Below are 26733 nucleotides of genomic sequence, written 5' to 3'. Positions count from 1 at the left end.
TATATATATATATATATATATATATATATATATATATATATATATATATATATATATAATAGATAAATACTGAAGATTAATACTTTTGTCGTTACAACATGCTTCCATAAAAAGCATTGAATGTGAAGGTGTTACACAACACATACAAGATCTTAGATGATTTCCAGTTAACTTCTAATTAATACACCTACTGCAAATCACAGTTTGCAAATCTGTATTGCTTTATTATGAGTATTTATATATTTAAAAATAATGTCACGTGACTAGATACGTAGCCTACTCTGTGTGTGTGGGGGGGGGAGGCTTTCCTTTTAGCTCGGTAATTACACACACAAAAACACCTGAACACACAAAATCACGCACAAACACATTAACAACATCACAACACCACATGTTTACACAATGTTACCAGAACTGCTTGGAGACAGGAGAGAAGAATTTCAGCTAGCTGGCTAGTGTGACAAGCTAGCTAGCTAATGTAGTCTTAGCTTAACATAAAGTCAGCTCGATAGCTTTTAAGAGAGATTTTAAAAAAAGAAACACTTTTTACTATTGGTTAGCTATTATATTTCTGTGTTAGATTATGATGTGAACGATTTAGCATCAATAACAATCCTTGATATCCATGGGGAGCTTCTTAAGGTCAGTTCAACTATATACTCTCTATCTTATTTTTCATTTGCAACAACAGAATTTCTAACACGTTTTCCTTTGTATTTACAATGAGATTGCTGTCCCTCTCATGTGAACCGTCACTCTGTGTGTGTGTGTGTGTGTGTGTGTGTGTGTGTGTGTGTGTGTGTGTGTGTGTGTGTGTGCACTGAACGCCGCGCTGTGCTCTCTGTGTTTCGTGTGATGGGGTCTTGATGGTGCTCCAGCAGCAACACAAGTGCGCATCAAGTGGATCTGGAGTTGACAATAGATGAGCCGCTGCAGACAGACGCACAGAAATCCAGGAGAAGACACGTCCGTGTATGACTGGACTTAAACATAACGAACAGGATGGTTTCCTGTCATGATTATGGATTTAATTCGTTGTCACAATTTTGAGTTACTTGCCTGCACAATTCTCATCTCATCACTGATTGTGGTTCACGGTAAGTGACTGTTCCTTTTGTCCGATTTTAGTTGCTATTATATAGTTTATAGGTTTTTGTTTAACGTCATATTCATGCTATATTATCAGCAGGGATTTTTGCCTTTGCCCAACTTGAAAGCAGACTGAGTTACAAGCACCAAAAAGAAAATGTTGCATCTTAATTTTTTTGAGGGCAGGGTGTATTCTTTGAAACACTATATTAAAACACTTCTATTTTCATTTATTGTAAATATTTCCTTCAAGTAAACAAAACTGCAAATGTGCATCCATTTACTGTTTGTTTAATTGAGTTCAGCTTGAATTCTAACCAGTCCATGCTTGGAATTTTAATTACAAGACTGTGAGGTGACATCATTGCCTATAGTAATCATTTTCTAAGGGCTAAAAAGCTAAAGATGACTAAAAAGATCTAACAATGGGGGGCAACATAGTGACCCATGAGGGGGCTGGGAGGACTGGGGAGGGTTGGCGGTGTGTGGACAAGTGATTGGACAAAAGGGGGGCATGAGCTATATGTGCCTGCGCTTCACCAAAACACCCATGTCTTCTTATCACCACTGAAACAAACAGATAGAAGCATACAGCAGCAGCATGCATCAGTCCAGCAGAGATGTCAGGTGTCCCGCATGTGCCATTTGAAGGCCCCCTGATAGGTCCGAACAAAGACCCTGAGATGTCATTTGCATATGAAAAAGCCTTACATGCTGTGGGAGGGGATGTGTGGTTGGCTGGAGCTGTGTCTCAAATAAGCAGCAGTCCTGGTTCTGAATCCTCTGAAGTCTGCCTTAGTAAAGACCAGGGGATAAACAGGAACCGCCTGTTGTGATTTTCTCTATATTCCATGTTAACCTGTCCTGTTGTCTTCATTTACGGACACCAACAGATATTGTTTCCTTATCTGAAAAAAAAATCCAAAAATTCAGCAAAAATGTTCCCCAAATTTCTGAAAATTTGCAAAACCTTTAGGAAGAAAATTCCAATAATTCCTTAAAAAATTCCTTGAAAAGTTTTATTTAAAAAAAACAGTCCCACAGATTTGGCAAGAAAATTCTTGTAAATATTTTCCAAAAAAAGTAAAATCTTCCAAAAAAAAGTCTAACAATATCTAAAGGGATTACTTATATATATCAGTAAAACTTCTAATATTTTCTTAAAGAACATTCACATAAAAATCAACCAAAATCCAGCAAATTTTGGTTGATTTTTTGTGAATGTTCTTAAGAAATATTTTTTTAGCATTTCTTTTATCCACCCAAAAAATGTTCAAAAAATTCCCAAAAATGTTGCAAATGTGGACATCAGAAGTTTCACTGTGAACATAGATTTTTTTTTCTCACATTTTCAAACTTTCAAACGGGTCAATTTGACCCTCCAGACAACACAAGGGTTAAAGGAGTACATATGACAGTCTACTGTCCAGGGTGTCCCCTGCCTTCGCCTGAGTCAGCTGGGATAGGCTCTAGCACCCCCCACAACCCTAGTGAGGATAAAGCGGTGTATAGAGAATGGATGGCTGGATATGTCAGTCTGCCCAACATGTGAGCTATAAATCTCTGGAAAATGTGAATCTAATCTGGTCTAAGTTTAAAAGTTGATCTTGGTTGTAGTGTGAACTAATACAAGCATATGGTCAGCGTGGCCACTGATAGCCTTGATCTCCATCATAACCCCGTGGCTTATGGTCCATACCTCAGCCACACTGAGTCCAAGTCTAGACATCTATAAGCTGCTCCTGGAGAACCCTGCTGGCTGTCTGTGAAATTGATTGACCTCCACCAATGACAGAAGACTGGTGTTTGAGTAGTTGAAGATGGAGCACAAAGTGTAATTGTGCTCTTCTGAGGCTTTATAGTCTCTCAGCCTGATTGGGCTCTTGAAAGATGATTACTGTGTGTTATTATTGGAGCATCTTTGTTCATTTCAGCAGGGCTGCATTTTTGGCCTCCAGCCTCGTAGTGATTTTGAATCTCTCCGGTTACCACGATTCAAAAAACACACTTCCACACTTTCAAGTATCCATCTAATATTCATATGCTACTCAGAAGGCTTTTACAAATGCGGTGCAGTCTGATTGTCATCTAATAGAGGCGACACTTGTTCAGCTGATTTGGAGCCTCCTTTTTGTGGCATCTCGCCTTTTTTGTTCCCCTTATGCACATTCCTCGGATTACGAGGATCATTGCCTCTGAGCTGCTTCCATTTGTTCTGGCTGCAGTATGCCAATTTTGAGATGCCTCACCAGTAGCTGTTCATCTTTTATGTTTTCAAGCATATGCAAAAGCAGCAGGGAGCAAGTCTCACAGCAGACGTGATATATGATTGCAGTCAGTAAGAGTGAAGAAAAAGTAGCGCTTCATCATGAGGCTCTCAAGAAGTTTAGTTTTGCAGGTCACAGGGAAACTGTTGCTTGAGCTTCCTGGGCCAAAGCATGGGGGGCAACCCGATGCAGAATTTACATGTGATAGTGTCACACTGCGCAGATTTTTTCTAAGTCGAAGGGACTTATTGGGATTTTGAAGAGCTTTATGAACTGAAGGACCTTTTCTTAAACTATCTTAACATTTGCTGATTTAATTAACTGTCTCTTTTCACAGCTAATAAAACAGACATGCCATCATACAAATGCACATTCCCTTGCTGCAGTTGGTTCACCTTTAACTTCTTTAAACATACTGCCTTGTTCTAGTCATATTTTGGGGTTTGGAATAGTGTATTTCATACATTGTTAAAAGTGAATTATCAAACCACTTTAAATGGATTGCTTCAATTAGTAACACACCAAAGATTTCCCCAGATTGAGATAGGCTAATAAGTAATATTAAAGCCAATGGTTTAAGTCAGAGTCATTTGTTTCCTCGTCAATGAACAGTTTGTATTGTTGAAACTAAAGGAAAGTCACCTTAAAGTTTCAAGTTTTCCAATTCAGGCATTAGTTTTACCCAGAAATAAAACGCTACTCACTACTCACAACCTAATAATGGGACTTCATTAATTGAAGTATTTAGGTTTTAATTTTAGGATGTCATTTTAAAATCTCATATACTTTATTAACAAAATGTTAACCTTACCGTGATCTTTGCTGCTGGTAGCAGTGCTTTTGTAGCATCATGTATGCATGAACTGCATGAAGACGTTTTACTATTTATGTTTTTTTTTTTGTACTGAAACCAAAATGCAGAAAGGGAATAACCAGTTCCAGCTTCTCAAATGTCACGCTTTGCTCAACTTCTGTGATATTAAACCAGATGTATTTTTATGTTGGACATCCCAGCTGACTGTGCTGTGAATTTTGGAACATTTTTGTTCGACTAAATGAGTGGCTGACAAAAAAAGCATGAGGTAAAATCAAGAGTGTCTTGTTTTGTCCAAGCTGTAGTCTAAACTGAAGAAAAGCTGCAAATTGTCACAGTACGTTGTCCCTATAGGGATTTGCAGCATCAGCTTGTTATTGATCTACTTATTAACAACACAATTGTCTTCTACATGAGAGGTTTGATGCATCTCTTATTTAGAATACTCACTCTCCTTAGTCATATACATAGTAACTAATATGTTTTATGTTTTCCTTTTGTGTGATCATAGAAGCGGTGGCTATATGTGACTGCTGCTGTTGCTCAGGAAAGAATTTTACTCTCAAAGATAGGTTAAAGAAAAATAGAATTTGCATTTGTGCTAATATGAAAGAGTTGATGTGTCAATGCATATGGCGAGAAAACAGTCACTGAAATGCTATTTCATTTTTTAAATGTTTGATGAAAACCTTTGTTCATAATAAAATTCAGACTAAAATGACAAAAAAACCACTGGATTTACAACAAAGCTTTGGGTAAAATATGACTGAACTGGTTTCACAAGAATAATTAGCTACTATGTTAGTCTTTGGTGTGAAACAAAGTTCAACCCACATGTTTAAATCGTATAGAGTATTAAAATTGTTGTTTTTCATCATTAATGGAAAGAATTCAGTGCTGATCCTCTCATTCCCACTGAAACCACTGAAATGAGATGTAAACTCAGAGCTCTGGCAGTGTGCTCTTTAATGTCCCGCTCATTAAAACACTCCATAACGTGTAGAGGAATAAATGCCTCTTATCTTGATGCTGTCACCATGGAAATAGATTGAATGCTAAAGCCAAACACGGGGCTGGTTACCACGGCAGCTAAACACGACGCCTTGAGAGGCCCTTAAAGTCCTTGAGGCAACAACTGCTCGCCAGTGTTTTAATCAAAGAGAAATGAGCATCATGCCAGACATGAAATTAAATCAATCGCTATTTTAAAGTATTTTCTTTATGTCACACAGCTTCTTGAGGAGTTTGGAAAGCTATTGAAACAACTTCTCTGTATGTAGCAACATTAGTACAGTCAGATGCTATGAAGTAAATTTTAATCATGTCGCCAGAGCATTTCAGTAATATTAATATATACTCTACTATTAAGGTAAATTATAATGAATAAGAGATTTATTTTTTCAGCAGAAATGAAAATCCTGTTTTGTTTTTGTGTATCTGTGCGGCTTTGTGCCTTGAGTCTATAATATCTTACGTTAATATTTCCAAACATGATCTGTTCATAGGTGCATCCCCTGACAAGCTGCCTCCAACTGTGGACCAGTGCTCACCAAACCCGTGCCAGAACCGGGCGATATGTCGACTCCGAGGGGACGGCTACTCTTGCTTCTGTGTGCCGGGTTTCCAGGGGGCTCACTGTCAGATTGATGTGAATGAGTGTGCATCAGAGCCCTGCAGCAACGGAGCCACCTGTGTGGACAGAGTGGGCAGATTCTCCTGTCTGTGTTCTCCAGGGTTCACCGGTGAGTGTGTCTCCCAAAGGCATCTTTAAAAGAAAGCACTGCATCTCAGTCCTTTGTGATAAGGTATTTACGGGATTTGAAGGCTTAGACATATTAAATTATTATAGAAATCTAAATGTGTTTGAGTGTTGCTATAGTTTCAGATGAATTTAATCCTCCGACCTACAAAACCCACTTGTGTTTGACAGGCTTGTGATCTTTAAATAATTACCAAAATTGCACCATCATTTATCAGAACCACAAATTGTGAAAGCAAAAAGAATGATTGGATTTTCACCTTTCTAAGAGTCTTTGATCTACTGATCTGTGACTTGTGGTTGTGTCTGGAAAAAAAAAATTCCCAATCTAAGCTTGAACCCTAAATAATTAATCAAAATCTCCCATATAGAATTTTGCTAAAAACTGAATTCAGTTCAATTCAATGGCACAAACCGGATTCTGTAAAAGACTAAAAATTCTGCGATCCTTGGCACAATTGTCAACCCACTAGTGAGTCAGCTGCAGCAAAGTAATGCGACAACTATTCAAACTATTGACAAAAAGTCAATTTTGACTTAAATGGGCTGAATTGTGTTTATTCAGAGGAGATAGGAGACAAGTATAGAAACAAATCAGAGATGTAAGTAGTAAATATCTATAGTATAAAATCAAAATTACAATTTTCTACAATATTTGGTAACACCCACGGTTTCTACAAGTTGATTCCAAGTTTTTTTTAATTTTTGGAAAAACAACTAATCAATGAAGTTCTTTTTCTTCTTTTGATTTATGGCATCGTACCTTAGTTACACTCCACAGAACCCATTTTTAATTGTCTCTACTTCAGGCCATATTGTGCTGTTTCAATAGAGGCTTTTGTATTTCAAAACTGAAGAATGAACATGGAGTAAAACGGGCTGAATTGTTAAACGGCCTTTCATATCATACCTGCTCTTTCCTTTTGTATCAGTCAGCCACAGTAAGAAAACAATATGTTTACTGAAAAGGAGTAACTTTAAAAATGTGTCTGAATATTGTTCTAAATCTCTCTAAATCTGCTTCATTATTGACTTCAACTGGTTTTGCTCTTATTGATGAATTCATTTGCTGAAAACAACATGACAGATTTATGACTACAACAAAATTGATGGTCTATGAAGGATTCAGATGTTTAATTGTTCACAGATAGTTTTGCTGCATTTAAGTACAAAAAACTTAATTTTGCAAGTTGAACTTTATTTTGGTATTGTCCTCCTGCTAACATGCAAAAAAGTAGACTTATTTACAATAGTTGTGGGGGACTGAAGGATACTCTGAAGCATTTTTCAAAGTTTGATAGCAGAGAGAAGCCTTGCTGTGAGATAAAAGCGCAATCCACACATGATCACAGACAATCCACATAAAAGCTTTGTTCACTTTCACCCCACCTGGATCGCCTGCCCTTTGACGTCTGTACCGCTTTGATGTTCACAGGGGCCACTTGTGAGGTCCAGATTGATGAGTGTCAATCACAGCCATGTCTCAATGGCGGTAGTTGCCATGACTACGCTGGAGGCTACAGTTGCACCTGCCTATCCGGTTTCCAAGGACACCGGTGTGAAATCAACATTGACGAGTGCCAAGAGCAGCCATGCCAGAATGGGGCTCTTTGTATAGACGGGGTGAATGAGTGAGTAGAACAACGCTGGTCCTTGAAAATAAATAGCTCCCACATATAAACACAGGCAGAAGGGAATGCTGTAAATAGTCCTATTAATGTGATTCATACATCATAAGTGTCTTGCTGTGTGATCGTGTCAGATACAGCTGCGACTGCTCTCACTCAGCTTTCACCGGCCGACACTGTGAGACGCCGCTGCCGCCGTGCCTCTCTGAACCCTGCTTTAACAGTGCCATCTGTAAGGACGACCACGGTAACTACACCTGTGAATGCTGGCCTGGTGAGTGAAGCTCTGCTGCTTCTTAGTTATCAGGGAAAATAGTGTATTCATGACCTGTGAGTTTGGGGTTTTGGTTTTCTTAACAGAGATTTGAAGGGAAAAAATACAACACAAGAATGAGCAAACATCGAAGTTGTGGATGGATCAAGTTATAGCTACATGAAACCACTTATAAATTTGTTTACTGGTTTCTATGCAGCGTGTAAATCTATCCATGAGACTAAGCAGACATTTATGATAAATTGTGAGGAAAAATCTGTCCAGGGCCATCTGCTAGTAAATCCATATTGGAAGTCATCTGTACTGTTTATTTTGCACGTTATTCTTGTCTGAAACTCCGACTTCCTCCTCTTTCTAGGGTTTGAGGGGCGTCACTGTGAGGTCGACATCAGTGAGTGCAGCAGCAGTCCTTGTCTGCATGGAGGCCGCTGCATCGAGAGGTCGTGGCAGGCTTTGTATGGCAGCGAGCCTCTGCTGCCTGAACACTATGACCAGCGGCAGGCTGCAGGTTACGTCTGCAGCTGCCCTCCAGGAACGACAGGTAGCTAGTTCACAAGTCTCCAGTGATCGTTTAATAGTGAATCTGCTCCATTCCACAGCACAGGGACTTGTTATTCATACTGACACATCTATAGATGTCACCACAGTTGTGTTGTGTCTGTAAATGTTCTCTACATAGAACATGCATTCGGTTCTAACTTTTTTTAAGTAAGTTTATCCAGATCACAAGTCACCACATCCCTAGCAGTAAGTTGTCATACAGGTAGCTTGAGTAATACTTAACACTATCACACTCAATGAAGGCAACTCAGAGAACTGGTCCCAAGCACAAGCACCCACCACAAGTGTAAGTTTTAACTTAAAAAAACTATATATTAAAATTTGTTCAAGTCAGCAGAAAACACAGAAAGCTATTGTAGGAATCTGATGAGGAAAATGATCAGTAAAAGCAAACTCTTGGCCAAAAACTGACAGTGCTGGCTGTGGACTCTGCTTTTGACTTTGGGATTTTGATGATGCGACCCTTTAAAAGCAGTATCTGTCAGGACTGGGATGCCCCCCAGTGGTAGTATCAAAAAGAGACTGTGAGACCTCAGCCAATTTTCACTGCAATGTTTCAGTTTTTGCAACAATAAAAGCGTAGCCTTTATAATTTGACTCTTATTGTAATGCTGCGTTTATCTTATTGCTGCTGAGGTTGTGTAACGATTGAGTGGGACAATTACCCTATCAATAACAAATCAATAAAATTTGTATTTGGGTCAAAAATGTTTGTTCAAGAGGTAATATTATCGAAAATCTAATTAAATTACTACCATTTATATAGATAGAGTTAATTATTAGTGCCTCGGTATCCAGAGAAACACTTTCTGGGGGGGGGTGTTGCATCAAATTCTGCTTTTCTGTTGCAAAACCTGAAAATTCGGCTTACACAACACTTGATCCTGCAGGGAAGGTAAGACGGTGAGCTGCTGAAAGTTGTGTTCTAAAAATTGACTCTCTGCCAGTCGCAGTGGCACTGATTCAGTAAGGTGGCCAAATAGCATTAGCTTAATCCCCAGGATCTGGCTTTACTGGTCTCCTGACTGGAGCTATTCAGCCCTTCGTGGTTCAGAGAAGTAGACAAGGAGCAAACCTCCAGCAGGATGGCCTGTAAGCACACCAGCTGATATGGAGCACTTAGACAAGTTTGGGGCAACTGTGGGGGAAAACGTGACAGCATGATGTGGAAACCTGCACCATGGATTTGGGGGATTTTGTTGCTTGGAACAGGTAACATCAGAGCTTGTTTTTGTATAAATAGATTGTGGGTAGCTGTTACATAATAGGTATTGAATTCCTCTTTTCTTCCTACCAATTGCTAAAGCAGCAATACACCCGTTGTTGGATTATTTTTCTATATAGGACAGATTTCTGGAGACAGACAGAAACAAACAGACAAACAATGCTGTAGGTAACAGCTGGACCAGTCCAACATGTCTACTGATAATTACTGATAAGAGGAAAACACCGGCATGGAAAACTGGGTTTAACACCTGACATTTTTAGGTCAGGTGAAGCTAACTTTACTACATATGGATCAGAAGAGCGAGGTAGTCATTTCTGAGGTACCAAAGATGGAGAAAAAACAGGAACACAAAAAGACAAACAAAACAACAACAACATAAAAACGCATGGTATGCTAAAAAAAAAAATCATCGTGCTTATGAGAGAAGCAAAAAGACAACAAAGCACAGAAAATGGTCTTTTAGTGAGCAGAATACTTCAAAGCACTGGACATTATTTACATCTTAAGCTGTTTATCAAAACTAGTAACACATTTCAGAGTATTTGCGTGATTTTTTTTCTATTCTTCTGCTGACAGGTTCCCTCTGCCAGGAGGTGATAAACCACTGTGAGCCCAGTCCCTGCCAGAATGGGGGCAGATGTGAGAGCTATGTTGGAGGCTACATTTGCCACTGCCTCAAACGGAGTCCTGATGGCGTCCTTTATGGAGGCGTAAACTGTGATGTGAAGTTAGTGGGCTGTGAGGGCCATGAATGTCAGAACCAAGGCTCCTGCTCTCCGTTCCTGCTGGATGGGACTCATGGATACACCTGTTCCTGCTCACCTGGATACACTGGACCTCTCTGTAAGACCACCACCACCTTTTCCTTTGAACGCAGAGGCTACCTGCTGCTGCAGAGTCCCCTGGTGGATGCCAACTGCAACATCACCCTGAGCTTTAAGACTGTCCTGTCCAGAGCGCTGTTGTTCCAGAGGAACACCAGGGGACTGCTGCTGAGCCTGGAGCTGGACGGAGGGCAGCTACGTCTCACACTGAGGAGAGTGGCCTCTGCAGGCGCTGAAGCAGAAATCCTCAGCCAGGTTCTGGAGATTTCACACAATGTCACAGATGGAGAGTGGCATTCTGTAGAGGCTGTGCTCGGAAACTGGCTGCTCAGCCTTAAACTGCTGGATGATGCTCGGAGCTGTGCAGGCCAGTCATGCCACAAAGTGGCTCCCGTCCAAAGCACCCTGGCCGGGCTCGTGTCATCTCCTCAGAGCACTTTTGTTGGAGGAATACCTCAGCACTCAAAAGGCCGCAGTGACCACTCAGCCCTTCCTGCATTCGTTGGATGCATGCGAGATGTGTTTGTAGACTGGCAGCTGGTCGTCCCTGAGGAATGGCTGAGCGACTCTGCTATTAATGTGTCCCCCGGCTGCAGCCACAGGGACCGCTGCCTGGATGTGCCGTGCCAAAACAGAGGACAGTGTGTAAACCTGTGGCAGAGCTACCAGTGCCGGTGCCCAAGGCCTTATGAGGGGCAGGACTGTGAGGAGGGTATGTTTACAACTGTAACACGAGCTACTAGATAGGAATTGAAAGGCCAAACAGCAGCAGCACACTATAAAATCTGGAGTATCTTTTGCTTTGTTCCTAAATCTACTATACAAACAAAATATATGAGGACATTTTTATGATCCAAACACCAAAAACAGATGACACTCGAGAATTTTCAGGCTTTAAGCTTATCCATTTAATTAAGATTCAAGGAAGGTCAGATTCACCAAGTTTCTCAAGTAAATAATTAAATAACATCCTCAGTTGCTGATGTGTAACAGAAGATAATGGTGCAGGCCAATCAAAAGACACGGTAAAGGACAGAGGCAGAGATCCTCTTATCTGACGCTCTGGATTAAGGATGAAAGGGAATCTATTTTTGACATAGTAACAACATGCAAGGAAATATCGCACAGTTCAGCCAAGTGTTGACTACTGTCACGAGGGCATTAGAAGCTGAGTTATAAATATATTTTAGCTTATGATTTCACTAAAATTCCCCCAGAAAATATTGAATAGGTCAGCTTTTCCACCGTGGATATCTATAGCCTTTTGAGTCTATCAAAGAAGATTACTGGTGTCTGATGGGATATTTTCACGCACATGAGCACAGCTACAAACACCTCCACACTTGAAATACCCGCACACATACACATTGGAGCTTTTATAAGAGTTTATATAACTTGTCAGACACTCTATGCCCTTTGTGTGTCTTGCCTGTTTAATGAGGTGACCGACCCACAGTGGAAAGTGCTGACAGTGGACACAGAGAATAGATCTCATGAGGGCTGGTGGCTGCTGAAATGTCCTCTTCTTTTCTTTAGGGATCTCATCATAAACTGCTTAAATGTCTTTTTCTCCAGTTAGGTTAAAATTTTGCAGAAACCAAAATCTATCATAAATGCTCTTTGAGTAGGCAATATTTGGGTTCTGTGGTCAGCAGGAAAAAAAACTCATTTTACACTCTCTGCTGAAGATAAAAATGTAACAAATTTGAGATTGATAGGAGATTTGTGAGATGCTGATACTAGGTTACCTTTGGGTAAGACCAATATGTTTTTTCTTTTGCTTTTGTTAATTTGTTAATTATGATGATCTCACACCATCTAAAGCACAGTAATCTCAAAATGCAGATTGACCAAGTTTTAAGAACAGATGATTCATGCCATTATTTTGCTATTTCATCTTATTCACTCCGTTTTTTTTGCAGAACATGTGACTGCTCGCTTTGGGAACGAAGACTCTCACAGTTATGCAGCGTTTACTATCACCGATGATCTGGGTCACAACCTCTCCATCTCCCTCTTCCTGCGCACACGGAGGCACAGTGGACTCCTCCTGGCGTTTTCCAACAGCAGCAGCCAGTATCTGCACATGTGGCTGGAAGACGGCAGGGTCACAGTTCAGCTCAAAAACTATGAGAGCGTGAAGGCCGAGAGCTCGATCGATGATGCAGAAGTCCACTTTGTGAACCTGGAGGTGGCAGACGGTCGTATGAGGCTCTATGTGGCGGCTGAGAAACAGAGTGATGTGGAGGTTAGGGCGGTTGACGTCCGAGCAGGTGATACTGTGCATGTTGGAGGCCTGCTGGAGGGGAGGTCGACTGCAGTGTTCGGTGGATATTTTAAAGGCTGCATCCAGGACCTGAGGATCAGTGACAGGAGGCTGCAGTTCTTTGGGTTGGACACCTCAGTGAGATCTTATCCTCTTGAGCTTATGGAGAATGTGACCGCAGGCTGCTCTGGAGACAACGCGTGCAGTGTGAGTGGGACACACAGAGTGTTTTTGTAACTGCTGGTGGATTAGGATGTGCAGACATAAGCAAGACTTAAGCGCAACCTAATTTTGAGTCTTTAACCCTCCTGTTGTCCTCATTTACGAGCACCAAAAAATATTGTTTCCTTGTCTGAAAAAAATCCAAAAATTCAGCAAAAATCTCCCCAAATTTCAGAAAATTTGCAAAGCCTTCAGGAAGAAAACTCCAATAATTCATTAAAAATTACCCTTAAAAATTTATTTTAAAAAATCCTCCAAATGTGGCAAGCAAATTCTTGTAAATATTTTTTTTAAAAATTAGTAAAAATCTTCCAAAAAATCCTAAAATATCTAAAGTGACTACATATATATCAGTAAAACTTCTAATATTTTCTTTAAGAATATTCACAAAAAATCAACCTAAATCCAGCAAAAATTCTCTGGATTTAGGTAGATTTTTTGTGAATGTTCTTAAAGAAATATTTTTAACATTTGTTTTTTTCTACCAAAACGTGCAAAAAAATTCCACAAAATGTTTAAAATGTGCACATCAGAAGTTTCACTGTGAAAGTATTTCCCCCCCCACACATTTTCAAACTTTAAAACAGGTCAATTTGACCCACAGGACACGAGGGTTTAATGAGACCTCATATTTGTCTTGGAAAGTGCTCTCATACTGTACCGTCACAACAGACTTTCAGTGAGTCACAAAGAGAATTATCAGGATTCACAATGCACATGTAGTAAATATCCTAACAAATAATGAAAACAAACACAAAGTGAATTAACATGGTTTCATCAAAATGCAGAAAAAGGATCTATAAAGAAACTCCCTTTATCAATTTCTCAGAGGAATCCGTGTCTAAATGGGGGAATGTGCTACTCCACGTGGGACGACTTCACCTGCACCTGCCCCCCCAACACATCGGGGCGCCGCTGTGAGGAGGTCAGATGGTGTGATCTGTCACCGTGCCCCACAGACACCGAGTGCAGGATGCTGGGCCAGGGGTATGAATGTAAGTGACCTCCGAGATCTCAGCAGTTAGAAGAAGAGCTGTTTTTAGGTCACTTGAAATGACTCCAAATGATGTCACAAACTTTCATAAAGTTCATGCTGCAAATCGCGGTTTGACCTGAAAAGTAATGGAGCAGCATTGGAATATTCATGTAATCCCTTTAGGTAAACAGTTTATTTTTCTATAGCTGAGCCCAGGTCTTCAGGGCTAAAATTTGTTACCTTCTTAGTATTTCTTAACATGACAGCCCCTACATCCCAACGTTGTGCTGTTTATCTGTTACTTACAGTGAAATGTATGTTACCTAATGTTTGACCTTGTTTGTGGATTTACTGTCTTATTTGGCTACTATGTAACCAAGTGACACAACACTCTTTATAATTTACCGGCCTCAATCTGCTCACATGGTATTCTGCATGTGCTCCATAAAGACGGATTGGCCTGAAGCCAGCTTATTCTTTTTTTGCTGGGATTAGCGATGATTGATCATGTCATCCGTCTGCTCTATAAGCCACCTCATATTCATGATGAGCTCATCGAGAAACATCCACCTGCTTCTTAAGGGTCTTTCCACTAAATGGATTTTAGTGTTATCAAACAGGTTAACGTGACACTGCCTGCTACCTTTGAGAATACAACCTGCTCATTGTTGTGTTCTCGTGCCAGCTGAAAATCAAAAATGAGAACTGGCAAAATAAATTTTTTCAAGTTGTGACAAAGTAAATCTGTAAAGAAATTCAAAGCAGAACTCTTCTCCTGATCTCCTAGGTTACTCCAATGCCACCTTCCTGGATGACAGCACTGTGTTGTCCTACCGGGGAAACGGCTACATATCCCGTAACCTAACCAACCTCTCCCTGAACCTGCGCACACGGAAGCGGAATGCAGCCATCTTACATGCAGAAAAGAGTTCAGCTTTCATCACAGTCTCCGTCCAGGATGGCTTCCTCTTCATGGAGCTTCAGAGTACCTCTGAAGGTGGCGGCGAGGTGGAGGAGGAACAGGAGGGCAAGAAGGAGGGGGTGTCTACGGTCAGTCTGAGCAGCAGGAGGAGTGTCAGCGATGGAGAGTGGCACAGCGTCCACTTGTTCATGACAGCACCCTGGGCACAAACCTCTCGGTGGAGTCTGGTGCTGGATGAAGACATAGAGGAAGCCAGTACTTCCAAGAGCGAAGGAGGCAACCTGAACTTCCTGAGGCAGGGAGTGGACATCTTCTTAGGGGGTCTGGCTCCTGAAGCCGGCTGGTCCCTGGCTGGCTGTCTGAGCACCGTGGAGCTGGGTGGCATCGCCCTGTCTTACCTCAGCCCCTCTGATGTCAACCTCCCACGGCTGCAGGAGGAGCAGTTCATGCAGACATCACTGAGTCCGGCTCTCCTCGGCTGCAGCGGGGCCCCGGTGTGTGAACCCAACCCCTGTCTGAACGGAGGGGAGTGCCAGGATCTGTTCAACACCTTCAACTGCAGCTGCACCGAGGGCTGGGCCGGGAGGCGCTGCGACTTCTTCCTGGACACCTGCGCTTCGAATCCCTGCATTCACGGCAACTGCAGCATCAACGGGCTGACCTACGAGTGCAGCTGTGAGTTTGGATACACCGGCGTGGACTGTGAGGAAGACCTGGATGTGTGCGAAAACCACCTGTGTGCTCACGGAGGCACCTGTCTGCACGGGCCGGACAGGTACGCCTGCCTCTGCCCCGAGAACTACACCGGACCCCTCTGCAAGTAAGTGTAGCTGTTTGCCGGGTAAACAGCTGTGTGGAATATAAGTCGTATTTTGGTGAGTGCAAAAGGCTTGTGGAGAATGTAGATGAGCAGAGAGGAAACAATCCCATTATAAATACTTCACGCTCCAAAGATAACTTTCCTTTCCTGTGAACGGCGCTGAAAGCTTAGTTAGTAAACACGAAATGCACAAATAAATGCTCCAAAATTGCACAGACTAGGGACCGCGCCACGACACAAACAAAATCCTTCACTGTAAATGTCTCCACATTTCTGCCTCTGTTCAGCATTTCAACCACGCCTGCAGTGAGCGTCTCAGAAGCTGCATTTCTATTCTAGTGTCAGCCAGAAAAGGCCTCAGTCTGCTGTGGTGTCTCACTACACAAGGCTCTCTGGTTCAGCGCCAGTTTCTTTCCCCTGTCATCTACCGTTTGCCTCGGAGAACCAGCAGGGGAACGCCTCCAAGCATTTATCCTGTAAACACACAGCCTCTTGCATTTTGCCTCTTTTGCACATAGAAAAACCCTTGCAAGTATCTCTCGCTAAGCAAGCCACCAGTCAAGCGATCTCCCTTTACTGGGAACATCTAGGCTGTAAAGTTTTCATCAAAATGACTTCCTTTTGTTTGTCTCTCTTGTTTGTGGCTCTTTCTTCCTGCTTTCACCACCTTTCTTTCTGTTCCCCTGCAGTGAACGCGTTGAAGAAGTTCCATGGTACATTGTTGTCAGAAATGTGTGAGTTTTCTTTTTTTGTTTCTCATGTGTTCCCAGGTGTTTGTTTCCTGTTAGATATTTGTCTCTCAAATGTCATGTGCGATGCCTCTTGTTTTTTTTTCTTCTTGTTCATACTGTGTGCAACAAAACACCAAGCAAAGCAAATATTAACTCTCCCTCTGACACCGTTTGTTTTAAAATGAGCCAGCCACTTTTTCAAGTGAGTGACAGCTGTAGCTCAAAATGACTCCCGTTATCCAAATGAAAGCTTTGCCAACTAAAATTACACGTTTTCCAAAATGAATTTTGTCAGCGTTGAGGGAAGACAGACAGAGCTGCAGCGCTTCAGGCAAATAGAAGGTCATAGAGGCCAAAGAGGAGTGGCTGGTTTTATCATTCCTGTACATGTGATTTGACATCCTGCTGGTGAAAAGATGCCAGAGGTCTTTAATCTTATTATCCTGGTCGCCTCTTAAGCCTCTTTGTCTCCCCTGTGGGGAACAGCGGGAGGCTGAACAATACATCTCCTGCTTGGCTGATTCTTCAGCTTCCGGTAGACATAAAGCTGCTAAAAACTGCCGCACACAACCTGCTAAACAACTCAGTGCCTCCTATAAGCAAGCCAGTTTATTTATAGAGCACGTTTTCATGCACTGAGCTTATTTAAGTGCTCTGCAGGCATGTACAAGATAAAATACAAAATGCAGCAGAGTACAGTTAGATCATTTGTGCACACAGATTCTATAGAAGAGTAATGAGTGAAGTAAGTGAATAACATGCAGAATACTGTTACTGGCAGTTTAGAACAGTTTTTTTTTGTGTATAAAACACACTAATGAAAGCCATGGAGAAAACAACTGTCTTTAGCTTACTTTTAAAGAGGCTACATTTGGGGCTAATCCACGGGGAGTCAATTCTGAATTTAACTGGAAGCTGGTGTAATAATTTACATGTGAGTAAAGCACAAATAACCTTTTGTATCTATCCTTTTAAATGTCTTAATGTTCGCTAGCAGAAGGCCCAAGTTGCCTGTTTCGGTGTGCGGCGATGACACCAGAAACTACACCTGCTTCAATGGAGGCAACTGCACTGACCGGGAGCTGTCCTGTGAATGTCCACCAGGCTTCGTCGGCCACCGGTAGGAGAGATGGAAAACACAGACAGATATTATTAAATGAGTAAAACAGATCTGGATTAGACTGGGTTAGTTTAGTTAAGCATCAGCTGCTTCAGCATCACCGGCTCATTCAGTGGCAGGTTGACTTCCTGTCATGATGCATAACATTTCTGTATCCTGTAGTTTCTCAGTGTTACTCTTGTGCACATTTTCTTTGCCTCACCAGTTTAATCTTTATGTGTTATTTTTGTTTTATTCTTTGCTGATATATGATGTTAAAGTTCCCTTGGCCATTTATTAAAGCTGTGAAAATCTATCTCTGTGTATCAAAGTTACATATTTACAAGTTATTCCATGAAAATAATCCATTTCTACCTTAAGATGGCTCAGATTTACCACCATGCTGTGGCTTCCTCTAGAATGCACAGATCTAAATAATGTCTGCCTCTCTCTCCACTCACAGCAGCTTGAGCACACCAGCTCACCTACAATTCTGCTCAAACACAGTAAATACACTCTACGCTACACAAGGTCAAGATGTAATATTGAAGTGATTTTGCTATACAGCAAGGGAAGCTGATTTTGAAGAAGAGTAATGATAGAGAAAATCCAGCCCTGCAGATTGACGGTTTGTTACAGGGCGTCCATAAAATCTCTTTACAGTTTTAAAAAATATTTAAAAGGCAGTTGATAAGGTATCTTAACCAGATTTGTTTTATTGTAATCAGTGAGTATTGACCAGAGGTGGAAAAAGTACTGAAAAAATGTAATTGAGTAAAAGTATCTTTACTTTGTTTTAATTCTACTCAGAGTAAAAGTAAAAGTACCCATCTAAAAATGTACTCGAGTAAAAGTACAAAATTACTTCATTTAAAATGTAATTTGAGTACAAGTTACTTCGTTACTTTCATTTATTTAATGCAAAGAAAGGATGAGTCACAGGGCCAGGTTGGGAGTCAAATTCGGCCCGGGACTTTTTGGACCAGACCAGCCCACCTGTTGAAATAAATTATTGAAACTGTAAACAGACTTTATGGACATCCTGTATATATATAATCCTTCCAATCTGAATCTGTGTTTTTGAGACGGCAATCAGTACGTTGTTGTTTCAAGGTGGAAACGCTCCGCAATGACTGCTTATTTTGCCCATGATTTGCCTTCTAGCTTATAAAAACACCATATAGAGATATTAGCAAGGTAAAAAAAAAATCAGTACACACAGTACATCTGCTGACTTTGTGCCTCTGTGTTTGTGTGTCTGCAGATGTGAGCAGGAGGTGGATGAGTGTAAGTCCAACCCCTGTCTGAACGGAGGCTACTGCCGCAACCTCATCGACAAGTTCAGCTGCGTGTGTGAAATGAGCTACGCTGGAGACTTGTGCCAGACGGACGTAAGCGACATTTACTTTTACGTGGCAGTGCTGCTGTGGCAGAACCTCTTCCAGCTGCTCTCCTACCTCATCCTCAGGCTGGACGATGAGCCGGAGGTGGAGTGGGGACAAAACGACTGAGTCCGTGTGCGAACGCTGTGGTTGAGAAAGTGGGTGCGGAGTGCAGTTTGTGAGCTTGCCGGTGCATTTGTGTGGTCGATTGATTGATCATAAAAGATGGGCAGTACTTTTCCATACAAAGCTCAGAGGACTCCTGATCAAGTTGGTAAAACCTGATCAGGTGTTTCTGAGCAGCACACTACAGACATTAGGGATTTCTTTAGTTTGAAGTCAAGTTAAAGGGACCAGAGAACTGTTTTGTGCCTTAAAATGACGCTTTGGTAATCAGCAGCACCTTATTTAACCTAGTTATTTATATTATCAACTTCAAATCACTAATTTACTCAAAGTAGCTGTAGATCATAGAGACCTTTTGTAAAACCAGCCCAGACTATAACAGTGAATGGCTGCAGCTGCAGTGAAAAGACTTGTGTTCTGTTGGCTATTCTTGTGATTATTTAATTATTTATCTGATAAATTGTGATAAAAAGGGAACAATGTCCATCAAGTAACCCTTTCAAAAAGCTTGCTCCATGCAGTAGCCCTCAGTCTTACTGAGAGGATCATTTGAATCATTTCATTTTCTTTGAGCTGAATAACTGATTCATCAAATGGCCATTTCAGCACCAAACTGTACAGAGAGTTATTATTTTAGAAAGGGAAGGATGGTCTACATTCAATGAAGCACTTTTAGGTGAGGTGAGGAGCATTATGGAATGTGAGTTATTTATAATGTTTCCTACTGAAGAGACCCTGTCAGTCTTGTCTGAACTGGATTTTGGGAGCTCCGCACGGATGAATTTGTGAACTATGAAAAGCAGTGTTGTAGTTACAAAAACACCTAGAGGGGCTAGAAGACGACAAGATGTCTCGCTTTGTTCTTGATGTGCATTCAGAGCTCTGCGGTAACTGACTGACTGACTGCTGTGTGTTGTTTTGTACACAAAGAAGAAGTTTTTCTTCCTCTAAACCCTCCCTCTCTGAGCTAAAGATATTTTAAGCCTAAATTCTCCGCGGCTCCCCTTGAATGGTACCTACCAACACTTACCATGCTGTTGTGGTCAACGTTTCATGAATCATTGCACTCGTGTGTGTCTCTCATGGTAGACTTGTGTGTGTTATTGTTTGTCTTTCATTCTTGTTGTGCTGACATCATGCTGAATAATCCATGTATGGCTGTAACTTCTCGTCCGTCTTTGTTCCCTCCATCGTATTCGTCCTGTCTCCATCTGTCTCTGTTGTTGTCAAATAAAAGAAAAATCTTTCTTATCAGCCTTGATTTGTTGTCTGTCCTCTTTTCTCTTCCATAACCAAGCATTTGTTTCACTCCCATTTCCACCATCATGCAAATAGCCGTCGAAGGTTCAGATCCTTTCATTGATTTTCTAACTGTGGATCAGTGTGTGTGTGTGTGTGTGTGTGTGTGTGTGTGTGTGTGTGTGTGTGTGTGTGTGTGTGTGTGTGTGATGTGTGTACTTGTTTCTGCTATTCCGGTGGGGACTTTGACCTGACTATTTGCTATAAAGGTGGGGACTTGTCTTACGGTGGGGACCTAAAATGAGGTCCCCACGGGTGGCAACACCGTTTTCTTGGCCATATTGTTGTTAATAAAAAATGTAAAAGTGCAAAAACGTTTGTTTAGGGTTAGGCATTGATTTGGTGATGGTTAAGGTTAGGGTTAGGGTATGGGTTAGGAGTTAGATATGAATGGGAGTCAATGGTAAGTCCCCACCGGTATAGAAAAACAAACATGTGTGTGTGTGTGTGTGTGTGTGTGTGTGTGTGTGTGTGTGTGTGTGTGTGTGTGTGTATGTGTGTGTGTGTGTGTTCTTGTACTTGCTACATTGTGAGAACCATTTTCTGCATTTAACTATCAAAGTGAGGACATTTTTACAAAGTGAGGACATTTTGGCCGGTCCTCACTTTGAAACAGCCATGTTTGAGGGTGAAGACTTGTTTTTAGAGAACAGGTATGAATTGAGGTTTGGTTAGGGTTAGGGTAAGGATTAGGGTTAGGCAATCAGTTGTGATGGTTAAGGTTAGGGTAAGGCTCTAGGAAATGCATTACGCCTATGGATGTCCTCACTAAGATAGAAGTACAAACGTGTGTGTGTGTGTGTGTGTGTGTGTGTGTGTGTGTGTGTGTGTGTGTGTGTGTGTGTGAAGGAGCATCATGCTGAAGTCAGGTGGCCACCCTGACACTGAACGTAGGCACTTAATCTCTTTTTAACAAGATGTAGAGTGAGTGTCACCTAGAATAGCCCAAGTTCTCACACACAGTGAAGCCACGGTGCTGCAGTATTAGTACATCTCTGTCCATGTACGTGATCTGAGGCTGTTCCTCACTGTGCAGGAGGTTTGAGCACTATCACACTCCTGTGCATAAAGCAGAGTGAACGGATCCGTTCCCTGTTATCGCCACAAAACCCTTCCTGATGCGCTTTTAGATGTAGAAAAATGCTGATCTGTGAACTAAAACTCTGACGATGAGGCTCCAGTAGTTTTCTGTAGTAGGCGTCCTTCAGTGTTTTCCTGCTGAGCTACAGTTGAGTGTTGAAGACACATAATTTTCTTCTTAAAAGACTAAAGATAAGTATGTGAGGTCTCTGATTCAGAGGTGAAGACTTGTATTAGCTGCAGATTAACTTTAGACAGCAGAAGCAGAACTGATTCTGCCCCTGCTTACTCATATTTAATACCTAGTAATAACCAAAGAAATGATTGTAATGAGAAAAAAACACTCAGAAATCGTATACTGGTGAGATAGATACACTTCTGAGCACGTTGTGAATATGCATTGGCACTAGCCCCGAATACACCTGCCTCCTGTCTTCCATCTTGTGTTTTGCAAGTCCATGTGCAGATATGTGTGTGTGAGTGTGTGTGTGTGTGTGTGTGAGTGTGTGTGTGTGTGTGTGAGTGTGTGTGTGCGCGCTTTGCAGGCACAGGTAGCCCTAATGGTGAGGAAAGAGGGGGAGGAAATGGGAGGCAGTTTTTCAGTGTCGGCACTGATGTGGCCATCCTTTGAGAGCGGGGAGAAGCAGGGAGGAAGAAATGTGCTTTGCCAGCAAAAAAGCGGCATCTGGCGCTGAAGTGCAGTTTCAGCAGAGAGCTGGTGGCATTCACAGAAGTTCGGTCTGCTTCACAGAAACGTATGAGGGCAGCTTATCTGGCAGCCTCACACACACACACACACACACACACTGAGCAGGCTGATAGTGCTGACAGCAGGGAAGCATTGCCGCCTGTGTCTCTGTGCGCGTAGCTGCTCAGCCGAGGCTTCAGGGTGGCCTTGCTGTGTACCTTAGAGACTGGTTAGTTAGACATCTCTGTGTCTGTGTGTGTGGCAGTCGGTGACTGATGGCGGGTCCTGGCTGCAGGCTGCTCCCGCTCGCTTGTGTCACACTCGCTCTGACAGCCGACTGTGCTGCAGTGACAGGTAAGCACTTTCCAGGAGTCAACAAAGAACCTGTAGCGAGGGAAAGAAACTCTAATGTCTGGAGCGTCAAGCATGAGCGCATAAGTTATTTTTTTGCCTCAGGACACGGATGGCTGTATTTTTATTAGAATTATGTTTCCGTGTTGATTGCTCGGTGTAAAGTTTGCTGACTTCTGAGATTATTTTTCCTTGCCTTGTGTAACCTGACAAGTTCAGTGAGAAGCTGTAGCTCTGAAGCTGCTGTCAGCAGGGATGTTAAATGTTACGGAGCGAGACTTACAGCTGTTGTGCTGTTGTAACCTTGCAGCAGCCACTCAGAGACTCACAACTATCACACCAACCACAGCCACTGATGTAAGTGCACCTGCTGTTCTGTTTTCTGCTGCTGCTTAATGACTGTTAACAATCACTCACCTGCTGCACTTGAAAGCTTTAATTCATCTTGATTCGCTCGGGTTTGATTGGTGGCATCAGACATCTGCAGGTTTGTGTGCAGGATACTGTAGTGTTGTTTCTACTTGGTGTGTGTGTTTGGTGAAGATCAGAGGGCCACAAGGCTGTAAGTTAAATATGAAATGTGTCATTTAAGTGCCTGGATACAAATCAGACGCTGCATGTAAAGCAGCTTTTATTTCTGCTCTAAAGGAGTTATGTGTGCTTGTGTGAGCTATTTTGGGTGTTTGGGAGTTTGTTTTTGGAGGTGTTTGTTGTGTATGTGCTGATGGGATCATCAGGCAGCATCTTGCCTCTATGTGTGTGTGTGTGTGTGTGTGTGTGTGTGTGTGTGTGTGTGATCCTTCACAGACGGAGCGTGCTCCATACAGCTCGCGGGTGGCTGCCGTGCTGGCACCGTGTCTGGTTGGCTTGGCGATAGTGGTGATGCTGGGGCTGGCGCTGGCTGCAGCCAAACTGCGAGAGAGGCGGCAGACGGAGGGAGGTTTCAGTCCGCGGCAACTCGAGGCTCCTGGTGGTCGCAACCCACCTGCTGAGCTGGGAAACACATCCATCAGCACTTTGGCAGCACGCGTGGAGCGCCTGGTGTAGTGTAAAGAAGTCAGGAGAGGAAAAAAGTGTGTGTGCGAGTGTGAGAAAAAAGGGGGAAAAAAAAGTGTGTGAGAGAGACAGAAATAAACAATGCAAGCCGTGTGTGAGAATTCTTGGAAGCAGAACATTTGTTCTCCATTTCCAGGAAACGCTTCTCTCTGACTCTGCCTCTCTCTGGTTCCCTCCAGATGACCTCTGACGGTTTGACCTCTGACCTCTTACTGTCCGTCAGTCTGGTGTCTGTCATCATGCTGCTGGTTCTCATCCTGACCTCCGTCGGCCTCGTGGTGGCGCTAAATCGACGAGCCACCCACGGCACCTACAGCCCCAGCCGGCAGGAGAAGGAGGGGTCGCGGGTGGAGATGTGGAGCATCACGCAGCCGCCGCCTATGGAGAGACTGATATGAGATGCAGGAGGTGACTGTTTCACGCATAATAATAATCTGGTCCTGGTAGTAATGAAAATGACAACCCCATTAAACAAACCTGATGTACAGCTGGCTCAGTGTGGAGACGTGGAACCTGCCTGGCAGCATTAGAAATGACTGCTGCCTCTCTTCATTTGCATACACACACGATTGAAGACTGGAGGAGATCTTGTGACACCGTTTTTGTGTAACTGTGAAGCCGAGAGCTTCATCCATCTTCCTGCGATGCTTTGCACCTGGCTTCACAGCACACAAGTGCATCCATCTTAACGGAAAGAGTTGAGAATGTATCGAGTCTGTCACATCTGTGTGTCTGATCCATATTTTTAGGACTGATGGAGCAACGAGTGCTGAAAGGAAAAATGGATGTGGATTTAGGGCCCACAAACACGTTGTCTCAAATCCTCATTTGTGAAGCTGAACCGTCAGGATGGTCCTCGTTTAAAGGATAAATCTGGTGTTGTTCTGTATTTTTCTTATTGTGAGCAAACCCTGTGAAATAATCCAAACCAGCAGTGTGTCTCAGTGATCCTCTGACTCCTGGTGAAGGCGAATCATTTGAGTTACAAATATATACATTCACTTCTCTAAAACACTCAGTAATGTCCGAAATGTGAGAGGCTTTTATTTAGCCAGGATTGCACATACAATGCTCTCGTGCTAAAAAATAAAGCACCACGTCCAGATTCACTGTTGCGTAGAAAGATGTCAGCTTTTCATAGCGTGGAGCTCTTTGGAACTGAGTTTTTTAAATAACCCATATCAGCCTTGTCCTGCAGAGAATGTTTTTTTTTTCTTTTAATGGGATTTGTTGACAATAAAAAAATACTAATACTTGTGATTTAAACTCCTGAAATTCCATGCACATGTATTTATTAAAGGATTGCCCCTAATCTGATTCTTTGTTCTGTAGATTAAATGCCAATACGCAGTGTGCTGCTGCCTGTATCGATTTATTTTCACTTCCAGTGAACATTCCCTCTGGACGTTTCACGCTGCAGCTCCTTACTGACACAATCCTGTCTTTTCACAGCCAGGTTTCAGGATTAGAGGCACTAGACAAGAATAGTTCCTTAGAAGCTCACTTGTATATTGATCAGAACAAAAGCTGTCTAGACTGTCATTTTATGTGTATATACTGTCATGATTATTTCAAATTGTGAATTTGATTTATTTTTTTTTATTTTGATTGCTGGTGACTGTACATAGAGAATGTGCTGCTGGTTAATTAAACTGGATTGATTTGTTTTAATTTATTCTATGTCCATAAAGTGTTTTTTAATTATGAACAGTGTCGTGCTGCTGTAAGACAGGGCTTGTTTTTTTTAGTTGAATTAATAAACCTGATATTACTACACAAGCACACAGGCACTGATTTAACCCTCCTGTTGTCTTGATTTACAGGCACCAAAAAAGATTGTTTTCTTGTCTGAAAAAAATCCAAAAATTCAGCAAAAGAATTCCCCAAATTTCTCGAAATTTGCAAAACCTTCAGGAGAAAAAAATCCAATAATTCTTTAAGAGTTTCCCTGAAAAGTTTTATTAAATAAATAAATAAATAAAAACAAATCCCCAAAAAGAAAAGAAAGAAATTGTAATATTTTCTTCAAAGTGAATCTTGCTGGATTTTGGTTGATTTTTTTTCCCTGAATGTTCTTAAAGAAAATCTTTTTTTTAATTTCTTTTTTTCCACCAAAACATGTTTAAAAATTTACCAAAAATGTTGAAAATGTGGACATCAGAGGTTTCACTGTGAAATTATTTTTTTCCCCACATTTTCAAACTTTAAAATGGATCAATTTTGACCCGCAGGATGACACAGGGGTTAATAAACCAGCACACTACACACTATCAGTACTCTTCTACTTCTACTCTTGCACTACTTGGCCCGGGTTTTCTGCCCGTTTCTTAGCCTGCGGTGATTTGATGAAACACAACATCATTTAGAAAAAGCACAGACCGTATTTAAAAGATAAATGCTGTCACTTTGACGTCACCCATCGGTTTGTGGACGAACACTTTAAAACCACAAGTTTGGTGTTGCCGTCATTTTGGTCTTAACAAGGGAGAGGTGGTTCTGACTGAAGACACTATGCATGGTGACACAGTAGTGATCCGCTAATTATAAGGTAGCTCCACGTTAAAACGTACTTTGCTTTATCATCTGCTTTACTCTGAATTGAACCATAATTTACTAAATGAGCATCATGCAGTACAGAAGGTCATTTAGAATTAGCAACTGAGACCATAAACTCATTAGGAAAATGTTTCCTGATGTCACAAATCAAGTGAGAAGTAGGATAATTCTCTCATCGACTTTTATACAATAGGACCTCTTTTTGCAACCACAGGAGTCGCCCCCTGCTGGCTATTAGAAAGAATAAAAGTTTAGTGCACTTTCACATTGGCCTCAGTGTTTCAGGCCCAGAGGCTACGTCCATGTCTTAAACACAGGGTATGAGGAAAAGGCAAAAGTGAAGACAACGATGAGATTACACTGATTTTCACAGTGCATTAAAAAATACACTGTGAATATAATTGTTTGTTTTTTCTTTTGAAAAAGTGACCAACGAAAAATGCATTTTTTTGCTGTATATATTTCTAAAATGACATACAACTGGTAAAATAGTCTTGGTTCTATAATTCTACATAGATTTTACTGCAAAATTAGTGATATCTCAAAAAATTGAAGAGATTTTCACAACAAAAACATTGAATGAATGTATTTTCATATCTATAAGCATTGGTTATCTGTTAAAAGCATTTTTATTATTATATCCATCCATACATCTGTTAGAGATATTTGATTACGATTTTAAAAATTTCATTGTTTCTATGCACGTAAATGTCTT

General features: G+C 41.6%; 1 protein-coding gene across 9 annotated transcripts; it reads left to right on the top strand.

Moving 5' to 3' along the window:
• Positions 1–827: 827 nt before the first annotated feature.
• Positions 828–25241, top strand: crb1 (crumbs cell polarity complex component 1). 9 transcript variants are annotated; one of them, XM_022209181.2, is made up of 14 exons: positions 828–1097; positions 5676–5912; positions 7365–7560; positions 7692–7831; positions 8190–8372; positions 10197–11156; positions 12367–12917; positions 13762–13927; positions 14696–15650; positions 16340–16384; positions 17376–17501; positions 18745–18871; positions 23214–23479; positions 23642–23759. In XM_022209181.2, the coding sequence occupies exons 1-13, from the start codon at positions 1016–1018 to the stop codon at positions 23451–23453; spliced, it is 4008 nt and encodes a 1335-aa protein (XP_022064873.1). In that variant the 5' UTR covers positions 828–1015; the 3' UTR covers positions 23454–23479; positions 23642–23759. The 9 variants fall into 9 exon arrangements, with proteins under 9 accessions (XP_022064873.1, XP_022064874.1, XP_051802647.1 ...); XM_022209182.2 differs by having other exon boundaries at positions 23214–23454; positions 23642–23756; XM_051946687.1 differs by having other exon boundaries at positions 7698–7831; positions 23214–23760.
• Positions 25242–26733: the final 1492 nt, after the last annotated feature.

Source organism: Acanthochromis polyacanthus, chromosome 4 (assembly GCF_021347895.1).
Source record: "Acanthochromis polyacanthus isolate Apoly-LR-REF ecotype Palm Island chromosome 4, KAUST_Apoly_ChrSc, whole genome shotgun sequence".
Classification (NCBI taxonomy): domain Eukaryota; kingdom Metazoa; phylum Chordata; class Actinopteri; family Pomacentridae; genus Acanthochromis; species Acanthochromis polyacanthus.
This window is presented reverse-complemented; position numbering and strand designations above follow the sequence as displayed.

What these genes read in the sequence shown, in the direction of transcription:
- crb1 (XM_022209180.2), top strand. Translation starts at nt 1,016, where the DNA reads ATGATTATGGATTTAATTCGTTGTCACAATTTTGAGTTACTTGCCTGC. An exon ending in CACCTGTGAATGCTGGCCTG is followed by an intron (nt 7,832 to 8,189) that starts GTGAGTGAAGCT and finishes TCCTCTTTCTAG; the next exon opens with GGTTTGAGGGGCGTCACTGT. An exon ending in GGGGCAGGACTGTGAGGAGG is followed by an intron (nt 11,157 to 12,366) that starts GTATGTTTACAA and finishes TTTTTTTTGCAG; the next exon opens with AACATGTGACTGCTCGCTTT.